The 16,413-nt window shown below is 38.6% G+C and overlaps 2 protein-coding genes across 2 annotated transcripts in view; one reads left to right on the top strand and one right to left on the bottom strand.

The window, feature by feature from the left end:
* Nucleotides 1–6,768: 6,768 nt before the first annotated feature.
* Nucleotides 6,769–8,836, top strand: LOC120354389 (uncharacterized protein K02A2.6-like). Its single transcript, XM_039441457.1, has 2 exons — nt 6,769–7,178; nt 8,278–8,836. Exons 1-2 carry the CDS (start codon nt 7,147–7,149, stop codon nt 8,834–8,836), a joined length of 591 nt encoding a protein of 196 aa, XP_039297391.1. The 5' UTR covers nt 6,769–7,146.
* A 578-nt stretch (nt 8,837–9,414) lies between these two features.
* LOC120354390 (E3 ubiquitin-protein ligase RNF14-like) overlaps nt 9,415–16,413 on the bottom strand; it is a 28,705-nt gene continuing 21,706 nt past the window's right edge. Inside the window, exons 6-7 of the mRNA XM_039441458.1 lie at nt 13,604–14,053; nt 9,415–9,685 (exon numbers count right to left, since the gene is read on the bottom strand). Of these exons, the coding sequence (XP_039297392.1) occupies nt 9,415–9,685; nt 13,604–14,053 (721 nt within the window). The remainder of the gene's footprint in view (nt 9,686–13,603; nt 14,054–16,413) is intronic.

Genomic DNA, 16,413 nt, shown 5'->3' on the forward strand with positions numbered 1-16,413 from the left:
GGAGGATCATGTGGCCTTAATTTGCTCTAGCCTTGCACGAGTTAATTTTCTGTTGCTTGAATTAAAAAGTAATGTCAGTAACAACTTGCTGCTGAGTTCCTATTTGGCGTTTTTCCATAGCCACCTAACATATGGCATAATACTCTGAGGTAATTCTACTGGCTCAGACAGAGTGTTTAAAAATGGCAGAAGAAAGATCTGAGGTGTATATGTGGGCTGTCTCCTCAAGATTCCTGCAGGGAGTATTTAAAGAAATTAGGAATAATGTCAGTTCCCAGTTTGTACATACATAGCTGTATAACTTACATTAAAGAAAATATCAATAAATATACAGGGTGTTTCAGAAGTAGTGTCGAGAATTTTAGGGTATTGTACCTGGATGCTAGGAGACTACAAATGTCATATTTGAAGTGTCCAAAACTCAGCGGTTATCCTTATAGCTGCCATTTTGTTTTTTTCACTTAAAAATTTTTATCTCAAGAACGAAATGTTGTATTGATCTGAAATTTGGCATGAATATTTATGCTATAAAGACTCAACTATAAAAAATAAAAAAAAATTTTTTCGTTGAAATTTTTCAAAATGGCGGCCATTTTAAATTTTTGATGGCGAATATCTCGAGAACCGTCCATTTTACAGAAAATTTACAAGAGACAAAAAAGTTAGCAAATTTTTTCACAATTCCAATAATACCTTATTTATTAAGATTGGTCGAAGAATAACAGAGAAATTAATTTTTTTCGTACTGCATGCATGACCACTTTTCACCATTTAAAGATCAATATTAATTTTTTTTATAATTTCATGAAAACCGTTCTTATTACAGAAATATACAAGAATAACTTTCCTCCAAATTTTATTTTACATTGAAAAATATTAATTTCACTCAAATCGGTTCACTGATACTAATGCAGCAATTGCTCAAAATGCCGTCCTTCAACTTGATTACACAGTCTGCACCTTTCAATCATGGACCGTCGAACTGCTATAAAAGCATTTTCATCATCTTGAATGGCACCTGCTGCAGCAACCACTCTTGCCACAAGGTCTTCTTCGTTTTCTGTAAACAAGGTCTTTCATATGGCCCCAGAAAAAAAAATCTAAAGGGTTGAGGTCAGGTGAACGTGCGGGCCACGGTACTGGTCCACCCCGCCCAATCCACCGCTGACGATAGGTCATGTTCAGAAAGTCCGTAACAACATTTCCGAAATGAGCAGGGGCACCATCATGTTGAAACCAAATATTATATCTGTTTGCAAGAGGCACATCTTCCAAAAGTTCTGGTAGTATGTCTCTTAAAAAAGTAATGTACGTGGGAGAATTCAGACGATTAGGAAGAATGTATGGTCCAATCACGCGATTACCTAAGATACCCGTCCAAACATTCAGCGAAAATCTATGCTGATAACCACGCACTTTGACCTCATGAGGATTGTCTAAGGCCCAGACGTGACTGTTGCGAGAGTTGAAGATTCCTTCTCTTGTAAAGCTGGACTCATCGGTAAATAACACATTTTCTAGAAAATTTGGTTGGATAATGTCTTGCTGAAGAAACCAACGGGCACAGTTTACTCTTGGCTCATAGTCGCGTTCAACCAATGAGTGATTTTTTTGAAAGCGGAAGGGGTGAAGTCTTTCCTTGTTTAGTACACGCCACACAGAAGAAGCACTTGAATTGATTTGCTTTGCAACTGCTCTCGTACTCGTTCTAGGATTGAAATCGAATTTCTGCAATACTTCCTCTTCAAAAGCAACATTTCGAACTGCTCGAGGCCTACCAGCAATTACCCTGTTCCGTTCAAATGAACCAACTTCTCTCAGCCGATTGTGAGTTCTTGTGAACACCTTGTCGGAAGGGAGACGGCGGTTTGGAAATGCAGCTGCATACATTCTTCTTGCTTCGGTCGCATTGCCAAGAGCTGCTCCATACATGAAGTGAATATCGGTGTACTCCAGCGAACTAAATTCCATTACAATAATTAAATATTTGTGTAGAAGCAACGTAAGAAAATATTGAAACTGGAAATTTAAGATAGAAATAAGACCTAGGAAACGTGAGACTAAGAAATAGGAAGCACTACATCTGGTTCTTTACTTTTAATGAAACAACAATACTTTTACAAGACAAACATTATCATCTGAAAACCATTGTAAAATCATCTGTTTGCCCATATGGAGCCATACCGAGTTTCAAAGCTTCATCTTAAATACATCTGGAATTAAAAAATTAATATTGATCTTTAAATGGTGAAAAGTGGTCATGCATGCAGTACGAAAAAAATTAATTTCTCTGTTATTCTTCGACCAATCTTAATAAATAAGGTATTATTGGAATTGTGAAAAAATTTGCTAACTTTTTTGTCTCTTGTAAATTTTCTGTAAAATGGACGGTTTTCGAGATATTCGCCATCAAAAATTTAAAATGGCCGCCATTTTGAAAAATTTCAACGAAAAAATTTTTTTTTATTTTTATAGTTGAGTCTTTATAGCATAAATATTCATGCCAAATTTCAGATCAATACAACATTTCGTTCTTGAGATAAAAATTTTTAAGTGAAAAAAACAAAATGGCAGCTATAAGGATAACCGCTGAGTTTTGGACACTTCAAATATGACATTTGTAGTCTCCTAGCATCCAGGTACAATACCCTAAAATTCTCGACACTACTTCTGAAACACCCTGTATAACCAGAACATTCTATTCATGCACATAAAACCAGAAAAAACACACAATAGATCTACCTTATTCCAGGCTAACTAAAATCCACAAAAGTCATAATTATGTAGGTATTGAACTCTTTAACGCCCTTCCCGCCAGTGCCCGTACAGTACCCTTGGTGAAGTTCAAGTCAGTATTGGGTAACTAGATAAAGGGCAAGGCTTCTTACTCCATCACAGAATGTACCGTAATGAATGTAGTGAATCTGACTTACTAATTAGATAAAATTATTAGAATTACTAATTATTGTTTTAAGTAAGTTAATTTAGTGTTGTAAAATGATTTGTCTGACTGTTTAGTTTGGTAATTTTATTAGCATAGAGTTTGTATGTTGTGTTATTTCATTAGTAATATAAGTGATGCACTGTTAGTAACTCACTCACTCACTCATTAATATCAACTGTAACTCATCTCATTGTAACTGTATAGTCTCACTGTAACTCATCATTATCAACCAGTTCATACTGGGCTTATTAAAATACTCATGTTGAATTTCATGTCTCTTCATTACTCTCTCTTCATGTCTAGCACCATCATCATTATCATCCAGCTCATACTAGACTTGAAATACTTATGTTAAATAGATTGTCTGGAATAAATTGAATTTGAGTAGAAAAAAAATGAAAAACTCCTCACAAAAATAGACTACAATATCAGAGTTATCAATACATTTGAACATTTATGTATTCTGAGTCATACTTTTACTAATGAAGCCATAATATACAGAGTGAGTCATATGTATGGGAACCCTTCAATAAGTTGAAAACTGTAGTAGATATAATACCATAACTTCCAGGATAAGTTATTGGTCAAATACTTCATCTTTTGATGTACAACTGAATTTGAACCCCTCATCCTCTTATGAGAACATTTTTATTTATGTAATCTTTATTGTTTTTAAAAGGCCTTTAAAATGATGTACCACAAAATGGATGTTCAAATTTGAAATATTTGAGTTACAACCCCTAAGTCACACCCCTCATGAGGGGTTAAAATTCAGTTGTATGTTAAAAGGTAGAGTATTCGACCAATAACTTATCCTGAAAGTTACCCAGTATTATATCTACAACAGTCTCCAACTTATTGAAGGGTTCCCATACATATGACTCACTCTGTATGTATGAACAGTACCATAGCCAATTCCGGCTGTTGGTGACTTCAAACCTTGAAGAAAGTCTCATTCCAAAGAGAATGAAGCCATAAAAATATTTGATCTTGAAATGTAACTGATTTACATCATGACTAAAAATATGATCATTTTAAAATAGATGATAGGCGAGCGCCAAATTTTTATGGCAAAAAGCTAACAGATCGATTGAAACCGGGAATTTATGTGAAATCTACTTGACCAACAGTCTTCAATTACACTGTTAGACCATAAAAACATAATGATTGCACCAGAGGAACTGTTATCAGTACATTAAGAAGCATTTAAAAAAGGCTAACCTAAAAATAGAAAGTTTACTAATTAAATATGTTACTGTACACTTCTTTACTAAATTAATTAAAATTTATGAAAAAATCATGAATAATTAGAAAAATTCATGAGGAATTCACAATATTTTTCCCGGTTAGTGAAATCATTAGAAATTCAATGTTCTCCAGGTTTTCCCGGTAGGTGGCAACCTTTGCTACGGGGGCAAAGTCATTCCTCTGCTACGGGGGCAAAGTCATCCTCAACAACTTCATCTTGAGTTAAATATATATAGTAGTAGTATACAACCCCATTGTTATAGAATATAGCTGACTATGCATTGTCTTCTTTATGTCTCAATTAATTATTTTCAGTTAGTTCTACTCAAACTCTTGACGAGAGCACTCGGCTCCCGAAATTCTTTAATTCGGTATTTTCTTTAGTTGTAGTGTTGATAAAGTTTCAATTTTTAAAAACTCAGTCGTGTCGTCCAATCACTTAACTGGCGCCCAAACTTACGTCGCGGAAAGTTTTATTGTTGTATCCATCCACGTCATTAAATTCGGATACAAGACTTCTTATCTTGTGCAACGAAAAAACTTTGAGTTTCACCTCTTCATCCGTGTACCAACCCATATATTTTTCTCCAACGAGAAACTCATAGTGAAAGTGACTCGACTTCAATATCCAAAATCTACCACTCAACTACAAAATTATCCTCCAATGAGAAAACAAAGTCAAGTGTTATCAGAGTAAACTCAAACTTTCGAAAATTTCTTCAACAAGAACAACCAGTGTTAGTAAGTGCAAATCAACTCAAACTACAAAAACGAAATCAACTTCAAGTACTTCTGAATGGAAAACCACCATCAAGCTGTTATCACCATCACGCTGTAACCGTATCCAGCCTAGCAGTTAGTTCAACCCCACGCTGGCCACCGCAGGAGACGAGAGGACTCTACAGAGGGACCGAGATCTCGCGACCTACAGGAGGATTCCTGCTGTCCTTATATCATCTGAAGGAGAAGACGACACCGACGCCGACGCCGACGCTGACGACAACCGGAACATCACCCACCAACCTCAATCAACTGTGAGTAATTTCGTTCTTTTTATGATAGTGAGATTGGAACATTTAAACTTAACGCCATAGCTGGCAACACTGAATGAGAGAACTTGAAGATTTATTACAATTATTAACATTTATTCACAATTACATTTATTTACATTATTTACAATCTATAAATACAAAGACAATTAATTCAAACACTGATTTCAATTCTATACATATTGCTAAAATTAATTACAATCAGTGTGAACTGGACTTGTTCTTCTCTGCTTCTCAACTTCTCTTGTTCATGGTTAACTTCAGCCTAAATTGTTCTGTTCTATTACATATTGTATTTTGTGCTTATAATAATTCATGTTCCCGAATAAAATTTCTTTCACTTCAATATTCGTTGTTTCTTCAACACAACAAAACTGGCGACGAGGATAAAGCAGAATGGTAAATGAAGGTGATCCTACCACGGCAAGACCAGTTCAAGTTCCAGCCATGGCAAGTTCCAGTCTGTCGTTTCAAACATTCCAGCCTGAAATTGAAAAATTCTCGGCATATGTTGAACAATTTGAGGCTTACTGTCAACTTAACGATGTAACTCAGGTAAAGAAGAATCTACTTTTCATTACTTCAATGGGAACATTATATGGGACTTTGAAACAGCTTCTGTACCCAAAAACCTGTGTCGATGTGGATTTTGCTGAAATAAAATCTACTCTAACAGCTCATTTCGACCCTGAACCTCTTCCTAGTTTGGAAAGGTTAAGGTTTCGTGCTCGTAAACAGCAAGATGGAGAATCTTTCAATGTATTCTTATGCGATTTGAAAAATCTAGCTTCTAAATGCAATTTCAAGACTATGGATAGGATTCATGAAGAATTAACAGATCAGATTATTCATGGTGTTCTTAGCAATGATCTTCGAAACCGCCTATTGAAAATGCCCAAACTACCCTTCCAAGTTGCAGTATCAGAGGCTTTAGCTGATGAACAGGCCAAGAATTTTGTTTGATTTTCGTTCGTACCTAACCCTACTTCTACCGTTCATAAGGTAGAGCATTCAAGTTCGTCCAATCATTCACAACAAAGCAAAGTATGTTTTCATTGTGGGGGAGGAGACCATATTGCCCCACAATGTAAATTCATTACATTTAAATGTAATAAATGTAACAAAACCAGACATCTGGCGAAGGTTTGTGGTAAATTTCAAAAATATCAGAATCAAAACTCAAACAAAAGAGAACAATTTGTTAAACAAAAGAAAACTTTTAACAGTAATCCAAGACAGTGTAAGCAGATATCTGATTCAAATTCTAGCAATGATATAGATGAAGTGGTGCACATAAATCAACTTTCATCTAATCCGCATGATAAAATTATTCTAGATGTGAAATTAAATAATGTTCCTGTTCAAATGGAATTAGATACTGGCTCGACATATTCAATAATCAATTCTAACAAATTTCATGTTCTTCAAATACCGGCAGTGATTCAAAAATGTGATATACCATTGAAAACATATAATCATTCACCCTTGAGAATAAACAAATGAGCAGATGTAACTATTTCATACAAGGACCAAACAAATGAAGGTCGTGTATATCTAATTGATGGAAACTTTGATTCAATTTTCGGACGTGACTGGATTTTCAAATTTAAATTACCTAATATTGCTGATGTTAATATTGTTCCAAATAAGAATATTTCTGTACAATTCAATGAGCTTTTAAAATAATATGAAGATCTATTTTCACCAGGAATTGGAAAGCTGAAAGATACTGTGGAATCACTTCATTTGAAACCAGATGCTGGCAATACTTCAAGGCCAGAAAGGTACCTCTAGCACTCCAAGCCGCTTATGAGAGGGAGTTAGAACGTCTAGAATCACTTCAAGTTATCTCCAAGATTTCCTGTTCAGAATGGGCAACACCAACTGTTTCGATTGTCAAGTCAGATGGCTCCATTCGACTGTGTGGCGACTATCAGGTAACAGTAAACAAACATCTTATAGTGGATGACTACCCAATTCCTAATTTTGAAGACATCATTTCTAAAATGGCCAACAACAAATATTTTTCGACATTTGATGTTCGTCAGGCATACTTGAACATGGCAGTTGATGATGAATCTGCAAAGATATTAACAATCAACACTTCTAGAGGTCTATATAAAGTAAACCGCCTAATGTATGGAATAGCTTCAGCACAAGCAAAATGGCAAAAACGAATGGATGCTATTTTTGGTAAATTTTCATATCTTTCTGTATTTTTCGATGATATCAGTATCACTTCACCGGATGTTGAAACACATCTGAAGCATGTTCAGGAGTTCTTCAAGATTTTTCGTGAAAATGGTCTTTGTCTCAACAAGGAAAAATGTAAGATACCGTAATGAAAACTGAGATTACTTACCTTGGTCATAGAATCGATGAATATGGCCTTCACAAAACCGAAAGTAAAACACAAGCTATTCTTGATGCCAAACCACCTTCAAATCTTCAAGAATTGAGATCCTTCTTGGGTTAAGTAAATTACTATGGACGCTTCATTCCCTTCTCTGCCGAGTTACTACATAAGTTCTACAATCTTCTGGAGAAAGACGTTGAATTTCAATGGACCAAAGATCTTCAAATACAATTTGATTTGGTAAAACAAGAATTGGCTTCTCCTCGTGTTTTAGCACATTTTGACCCAAATAAACCTTTGATTCTAGCAGCAGACTTGGAATTCTAGCTTCACATGGAATTGGTGCTGTATTATACCATGTGTTTCCTGATGGATCTGAATGTCCTATTATCTATGCGTCTCGGACTTTGAATGTAGAAATATCCACAGATAGAAAAAGAAGCATTGTCTATTGTGTGGGGAGTAAAGAAATTCTTTCATTATGTCTATGGACTGCAGTTTATTCTACAGACAGATCCAAAGCCTCTCACACATATCTTCAATCCAGCAAAGGCGCTTTCAACTATGACTGTCACTCGATTGGGTCATTATGCAGTATTTCTATGGGGTTTTGATTATCACATCACTTATTGTTCTACCAATCATCACTCAAATGCAGATTATTTTTCTCGTGCTTCCAGCATGTCTACAACCAACATCACAGATGAACCTGAGGTGGTCCAGTGCAACCAGCTTGGTGAATTTCCAGTATCTGCCACTGACATAGCCAGGGAAACTATGTCAGATCCCGCTTCTAAGGATCTCTACTATTCGATTGTACAGGGAAACCTGAAGAATTCTGAGGAATATACTATTCAGGATGGGTGTATTTTCCGAGGCAATCGCATATACATTCCTTCTACACTTTGCAAGTTGATACTTCATGAATTACACGATGGACATTTGGGCACTCAGAAGATGAAGTCTGTGGCCCGCTCGTATGTCTACTGGGATAACATCGACAGAGACATCTCCAACATAACTCAAGCATGTCCTGCATGTATTCGCTATTCAAAATCACCGGCTAGAGTGATACATAAGTGGCTTCCACCAGATGCTCCATGGCAACATATTCATGTGGACCATGCTGGCCCATTTTTCAACAAATACTTTCTCATCTTAGTGGATGCATATTCCAAGTGGATCGAGGTCTTCATTGTTCCAAATCTATCTTCTACAAGAAATATTCCTTTCTTCTGAGAAACATTTGCTCGTTTTGTAATGCCTTCTGTACTTGTTTCTGACAACCACAGCTGTTTCACCTCAGCTGAATTCCAGACATTTCTGAAAGGAAATGGTATTTGACATATGGCAACTCCAGTGAAACATCCAGCTTCGAATGGATAAGTTGAACGGTATGTTCAGATGCTCGAGGCTGCAATTTGAAAAGCACTCTTTGGCAAGCCTTCTCGAGACATTCATCAGGCTCTTCAAAATTCCCTTCTCAGCTACAGAAAAGCACCTTATTGCTGTAAAGGCACTTCACCGGCTCAAGTGATGTTTGGACGTGACATACGATCTCGTCTCGATTTCATGAAAAACGTCACACCTCCAGCTGACAAACCAGATTCGTGACTACGAATTGGTGATACAGTTGCTTTCCGTGACCATACAACAGCTGACTGTACATGGAACACAGACTCTATCACTTCTTTTGATGGCAGTGCTATTGCTCTCATCCAGACACGTTATGGAATCATGAGATGGCATATGGATCAAATAAGGAAAATTTCACATGGCTTCCAAGATGATGATGATGCAACATTAGATTTTCAAGATCAATTCAATGTTCCTGCACCTGTGATGACTCCTGCACCTGTGATGACTTCTCCTACTGTACCACAGGCCCCTGAGCAACTTGATTTTTCTACACCGGATTTGATTTCACCTGAATTGACACCTACTTCTATCCCACCGGATTTGACTACCAATATCCCTGATTTACGCCTTCCTGAATCGGTTCCAGTTCTGCCCGATTTGGATCCGGGGTCCGCTAGGCCTCGACAACATTTGATGGGGGAGGTGTTATGATTAAACTTACCGCCATAGCTGGCAACACATTGGCAACACTGAATGAGAGATTTTGAAGATTTATTACAATTATTAACATTTATTCACAATTACATTTATTTACATTATTTACAATCTAAATACAAAGACAATTAATTCAAACACTGATTTCAATTCTATACATATTGCTAAAATTAATTACAATCAGTGTGAACTGGACTTGTTCTTCTCTGCTTCTCAACTTCTCTTGTTCATGGTTAACTTCAGCCTAAATTGTTCTGTTCTATTACATATTGTATTATGTGCTTATAATAATTCATGTTCCCAAATAAAATTTCTTTCACTTCAATATTCGTTGTTTCTTCAACCCAACATATCTCCTCCTCAACCAAACCCTACAATGCCTAATATCTCGAAACAAATTCCTCATGACATTCTTAAATTCATACCCCATTATGATGGTACTTGCTATAAGCTACCACATTTTATTAGTACTGGTAATGAATTATTAGTGTCCTATTGCAGTGAAAACATTGTCGAAAAATCAGAAAATCACTGGCTCCTTTTCAGGGCAGCCGTCTTTCAGGACCCGCAGAATCAGTTGTTTTTAATAACAATTGTACAACTGTAACAGAGCTGATAGCCGCTCTAAAAACAAACTTCGCTGACAACAGGTCCATTCCAGACCTAATTGCGGAAATTACTATCATGAAATCCTATTCCAATGAACACCCAATCGAATCCATTAATCGCCTCGATGAAAAACGCACAACTGTGTTGACTAAATATAAACTAGATGGTATCCAAGGTGAACTTTTGACTAATCTAATGCAGCAATTGAACGCAACCCTCACCCATACATTGATTCACGGAGTACATCCAACTTTGGGCTCTCATTTGCAAATCCTCCAAATTCATGATCTTGACGATGCTAGACATAAGATTATTAATGACTATAGTATTGTTCTAAGGAGCTTAAACTTCAAATCAACTATCAATAAAATTGATTCAAGAGCTTTTAATCAAACGCCAATGCGATCAAACACATTCACTCATGCTTATCAAGCAAGCAACAGACCTTTTTCTAACAACTTCTCGCAACCTCGAGTACCGAATTTCTTCCAACAGCAAACATTCCCCCAGAACAGAAACATTCAACAAAATTTTCCTCAAAATCAATTTGCTCAATTCCCTCATCAACCGAGGCCTGTGCAAAACAATCCTCAACCACATAATAGTAAGTGGGATTCACAAAGCACTGTCAGCATGCGCACAGTTCAAACAAATCCTTCTAATCGTTTCAAACTGAACTCAAAATCTCCCTTTGAAGTGCATCATTTGCAAGATGACTTGACAGATAACTCATCTAATCTTTTCGGAAACGGAATCCAAAAAATGCACGATGACTTGACAGACAACTCATCTCATCCTTTCGGAAACGAAATCCAAAGCATGCAAAACCAGCTAACTTCACTTACTGAAGCATTCAACAACATGCAGGCTCATTTTTTAGGGGTAGGCCCAACATACTCAGCGGAAACACCCCCAAAAAATTTGAATTGAATATCATAAATAAGTCGCTCCCATATTTTGATGACCACGCTAACCGTAAATGGATGGTTGACACTGGGTCGTCAAAGAACTATGTGAACCCCTCTATCATACCACCCAATGTGACCAGATATAAAGAAAAGTTCGTAGTAAAAACACCAGCCGGTGAAAGTGGTGGAAATGAATACATTTTTATGAACTCAAATACTGTGTTTCCAGGAAGTTCACAAACCAAGATGTACGTGTATGACTTTTCGACAATATACGATATCTTATTAGGTCACGAAACTTTGAAAGAATTCAAAGCCAATGTAAATTATACAAACAACACGTTAGATTATTGTACTATTTCGAAACCGTTGTTATCAGTGATTAACTCTTATGAACAAATTCAATTGAAACCAGGATTTAATGTTGTTACTGTTGTACCAGTTAGGTCGATTCCTAATCTCAAGACAGGACTACTTAAAGCTGTTTCTCATGAAAGTTATTACGTTGAAGAAAGTATTGTTAGTCTAGAAGAAAATAGATGTAAAAAGTGCGTAGTGTATTCCAATGATCTCATGACCATAAGCCCCGAGCCAATGGAGATAGAAGAATTAGAAACTATTTTTGACAATGATGAAATTGATAACTCAGATGTATCAAACAAATCGGATATTATGAGAGAAATTACCAAACTTCTTCGGACAGACCATATGAATGTCGAAGAGCGGAAACATATCATAAATCTAATACAGAATTTTCCTGAAATCATCAAACGTGAACATGATGAATTGACAAGTAGTACTAATCTGTTGAAATTTAAAATCAACACTACTGACGAAATCCCTGTATATTCTAAAAATTATAGATCCCCTCAAGTGTTCAGGAAGGACGTTGAATTAGAAATTGACAAACTTCTTCAGAATAAAATAATTCAACATTCCAACTCCCCATATAACAGTCCAATTTGGGTAGTGCCCAAAAAACCAGATGCCTCCGGTAAACGTAAAATACGTGTCGTTTTAGATTACAGGAAGATTAATGATAAAACAATTGAAGACAAATATCCCCTCCCAAATATTGAGGACTTATTTGGAAAAATTGGTAGGGCTACCTATTTTTCAACGATAGGTCTAGCTTCTGGATTCCATCAAATTCAAATGGAAAAGGAATCAATTCCAAAAACTGCCTTCACAACTGAGAACGGTTATTATGAATTTTTGAGAATGCCGTTTGGATTAAGATTAAAGAACGCCCCAGCTACTTTCCAACGTGCAATGAACATTTTGTTTTCCAGAATGCCCAATGTGTTAGTCTACATGGATGACATAATTGTGTTTTCTGATAGTAGATATAAAATGGCGACTCTGGGACACAAGTGTCCCAGAGTCGCCATTCACCTCAAGGTCATCCAGGTCAACCACCCTAACCTCAAGGTCATCCAGGTCAACCACCCTACCTCAAGGTCATCCAGGTCAACCACCCTAACCTCAAGGTCATCCAGGTCAACCACCTTAACCTCAAGGTCATCCAGTCAACCACCCTAACCTCAAGGTCATCCAGGTCAACCACCTTAACCTCAAGGTCATCCAGGTCAACCACCTTAACCTCAAGGTCATCCAGTCAACCACCCTAACCTCAAGGTCATCCAGGTCAACCACCCTAACCTCAAGGTCAGAAAAAAAAAATAAAAAAAAATAAAAAAATTAAAAACACATAAAATTGAAATAAATGGTAAAAAAGGAAAAAGGGAAAAAAATTCCCTCCGGATCCTGAACTGGGGTATAAAAGGAGTTGTTCTATAAGGAGTGGGACATTGTGTCTTGTACAGTTGTGTCCCAATACGTGTGGTGCCACCAGTACGTGTGTGTGTGATTTTCATGTATTTGTTTGAAAGAAAAAAGAAAAAAAAGAAAAAAAAAAAAAAAAAAAAAAAAAAAAATTCAAAAAAAAAACCACATAAAATCGGGAATAAATGGAAAAAAAATGAACTCGGGGCTATGAACTCTGAACTTGGGCTATGAACTCTGAACTTGGGGCACTGAACTCTCTGAACTTAGGGCTCTGAACTCTGAACTCTGGGCTCTGAACTCTCTGAACTTGGGGCTCTGAACTCGGGGCTCTGAACTCAGGAGCAGTGGTGGTGGTGGTGGTGATAACCTTCCTTGTCAAAAGGTCTATGACAATGCCACCCCATCATGACTCACTTCTCAATTCTTCGTTAACATTAGTATGAAGAAGTATAATATTTCATATAATTTAAGTCTTTAAACATAATCCTCTATGGGTAGTGGTTAGCAAGTCAGCTCCCCAAGTTGGAGGTTCTAGGCTCGAATCCAAGGCGGTAAAGGTAAGTATTAAAGGTCAGTATCAACAGAACCAGAGGATATATTTTTGTATGTAGTGGGTAGACTGGCCCACCACTGCCAGTCACCCCGCCACCCGCCCGCCCGGCCGCCACCGGTCGCCCCGCCACTGGTCATCCGGCCGCCACCGATCGCCTGGCCGCCGGTTGCCCCGCCGTTTGCCCCCGCCACCGTCGCCCGGCCGCTGCCGGTCGCCCTGCAGGTCGCCCCACCACCGGTCCCCCGGCTGCCACCAGTCACCCCACTGGTCGTCTGGCCGCCGCCGGTCGCCCCACCGGTCGCCCCACCACCGGTCGTCCGGCCGCCGCCGCCGGTCGTCCGGCCGCTGCCGCCGGTCGTCCGGCCGCCGCCATTGGTCGCCCTGGCCGCCGCCGTTGGTCGCCCTGGCCGCCACCGGTCGCCCGGCCACCAGTCGCCCCGCCGGTCGCCTCGCCGGTCGTCTGACCGCCACCAACAGTCGACCTGCTGCGGCTGGCAATTGTCCCGTCGGCTGAGCATGAGCATTCTGAGTGCAGTCAGTGGCACTCAGAATATACTTATAGCTAAACTATATCTAAGGAGATGGTAGGTAATAAGTAAACAGTTTGGAATACAATTAGCTATTTATTGATCAATTCAACATCCATTTCATTGAAAAGTTTACTACAAGCAGGTATATCTCTGTTCCAAAATCCAAGTTGTTTATCATATTGAGTGTGCAGAAAAGTGATGTATCCATGATGTTTCTCCTTGGTCCATGTCAAGCAGGTGATGTCCCAGTAGTAGACTCCTTTTCCAGCACTAGTCCTTGGTAAGTCTTCTATGTTGTCTGATAGTCTTCGATGATATTCATGATACCTCTAGAACACTGTTTCAGTTGGAGACAATACCCTGTCATTGATGTTGAATCACCTCACAACCTCTTTCCTTCAGGTAATTGATGCTCCTTCGAGTCAAAAGTATAGGTGTAGTAGTATGTCTCACCACTACATCATCCTCCTCCTCCTCCTCCTCTTCCTCTTCCTCCCCCTCCTCCTCCTCCTCCTCTTCCTCTTCCTCTTCCACCTCTACTCATTGTCCTCCTCCATATCAGTTTCCTCTTCCTCATCTTCTACATGATCCTCAACCACCTTCAGATCAAATGGGGAGATTGATGGTAAATTTGTCTCACCATAGTCGGCCCACTTTGAGAATAGGAGTACCATCTTCTCTATTGTTCTAGATACACAGTTGATCAACAAAATGTCTATTCTCCACAGATGATTCCAGCACAATGAATCTAATCTGCTATGTATCCAATATATATCCATATTTATATAGCATTATGATTTTGATTGTACCTCAATATAATGTCTAAGGTGTTGCTGTTCTCTGCTTTCTCAAGTAAAGACCTTCACCAACTTTTGATCTCTGCTGTCTCAAGTAAGACCTGTACCAACCTTTGGTTTCTGATGTCTCAAGTAAAGACCTCGACCTCCTTTCATTGATTTTTTCTTTGATGGTTGAATCTTTTGTTTCTTCCCCTTCTCAACCACCCTGCTGACTTCCTTCAATGATCTTTTCATACCTCCCCCAATTTTGCCTTAGCCTTCATAATGTTGGTGACTGCTAGTGCTGCAGCTTTTTCCAACACCCCTGCATCATCAGATCTCACTCTGTCCCAGGCTCTCTCTGCCAAGATGCTGTCTGCTACTGCTCTGCTTGCTGTATCACCACTCTGGAATAGGCAATATCATGCTCCTTACAAGCCTGATCAAGTTTGTTGATTCCTGGATCACCTTGTGCTAATCGCTTCTGAAGTTTTGTTCCTGGTCCACAGTATTGATAGCCAGGGATATGAAGTTCAACTGGTAGAATGTCGATTGCCTTATTAACTATTGTACCAGCAGCTCCCTTGATAGCTGACAGAACAGCTCTTCCTCTATAGATCTTCTGACTTTTCCCTTACTAAAATCACGCCTTGGAGCAATAGATCCTCTCCCAGTCACTTGTCTCTCAGAATGTCTTTGACCACCATCTCTGCTATCATCCAAAAGGCGTTGATTGTATTCTTATACTTGGCTTTGTTGTAGTTAACAATCTCACCTCTTGGATCATTGTTCTGTCTGTACACACTGGTCCAGTTCAATATTTCTCCATAGGCCTGTCTGTCAGCAGATTCAACTAATACACGATTTGGATTCTTCTTGAAAATCAACTCACAAAGTCCCAATGTAGCTGTGAAGGTCTTTTCTTCCTGATCTACAGGGTCAGTCAGCACAATTTCATCACCATTCTCTCCAAAAGTTGAATATTTATTGCCCAGGTATAAGCATTGTCTCTCACACAAATTTTTTTAATTTTTTTTTCAATTTTTTTTTTATTTTTTTTTTTTTTTTATTTTTTTTTTTAATTTTTTTTTCAATTTTTTTTTTTTTTGACCTTGAGTTAGGGTGGTTGACCTGGACGACCTTGAGGTTAGGGTGGTCGACCTGGATGACCTTGAGGTTGAGGTGGTTGACCTGGATGACCTTGAGGTTAAGGTGGTTGACCTGGATGACCTTGAGGTTAGGGTGGTTGACCTGGATGACCTTGAGGTTAAGGTGGTTGACCTGGATGACCTTGAGGTTAGGGGTTGACCTGGATGACCTTGAGGTTAGGGTGGTTGACCTGGATGACCTTGAGGTTGGGGTGGTTGACCTGGATGACCTTGAGGTTAAGGTGGTTGACCTGGATGACCTTGAGGTTAGGGTGGTTGACCTGGATGACCTTGAGGTTAAGGTGGTTGACCTGGATGACCTTGAGGTTAAGGTGGTTGACCTGGATGACCTTGAGGTTAGGGTGGTTGACCTGGATGACCTTGAGGTTGAGGTGGTTGACCTGGATGACCTTGAGGTGAATGGCGAC

The sequence above is a fragment of the Nilaparvata lugens genome, chromosome X (genome assembly GCF_014356525.2).
Source record: "Nilaparvata lugens isolate BPH chromosome X, ASM1435652v1, whole genome shotgun sequence".
Classification (NCBI taxonomy): Eukaryota; Metazoa; Arthropoda; class Insecta; order Hemiptera; family Delphacidae; genus Nilaparvata; species Nilaparvata lugens.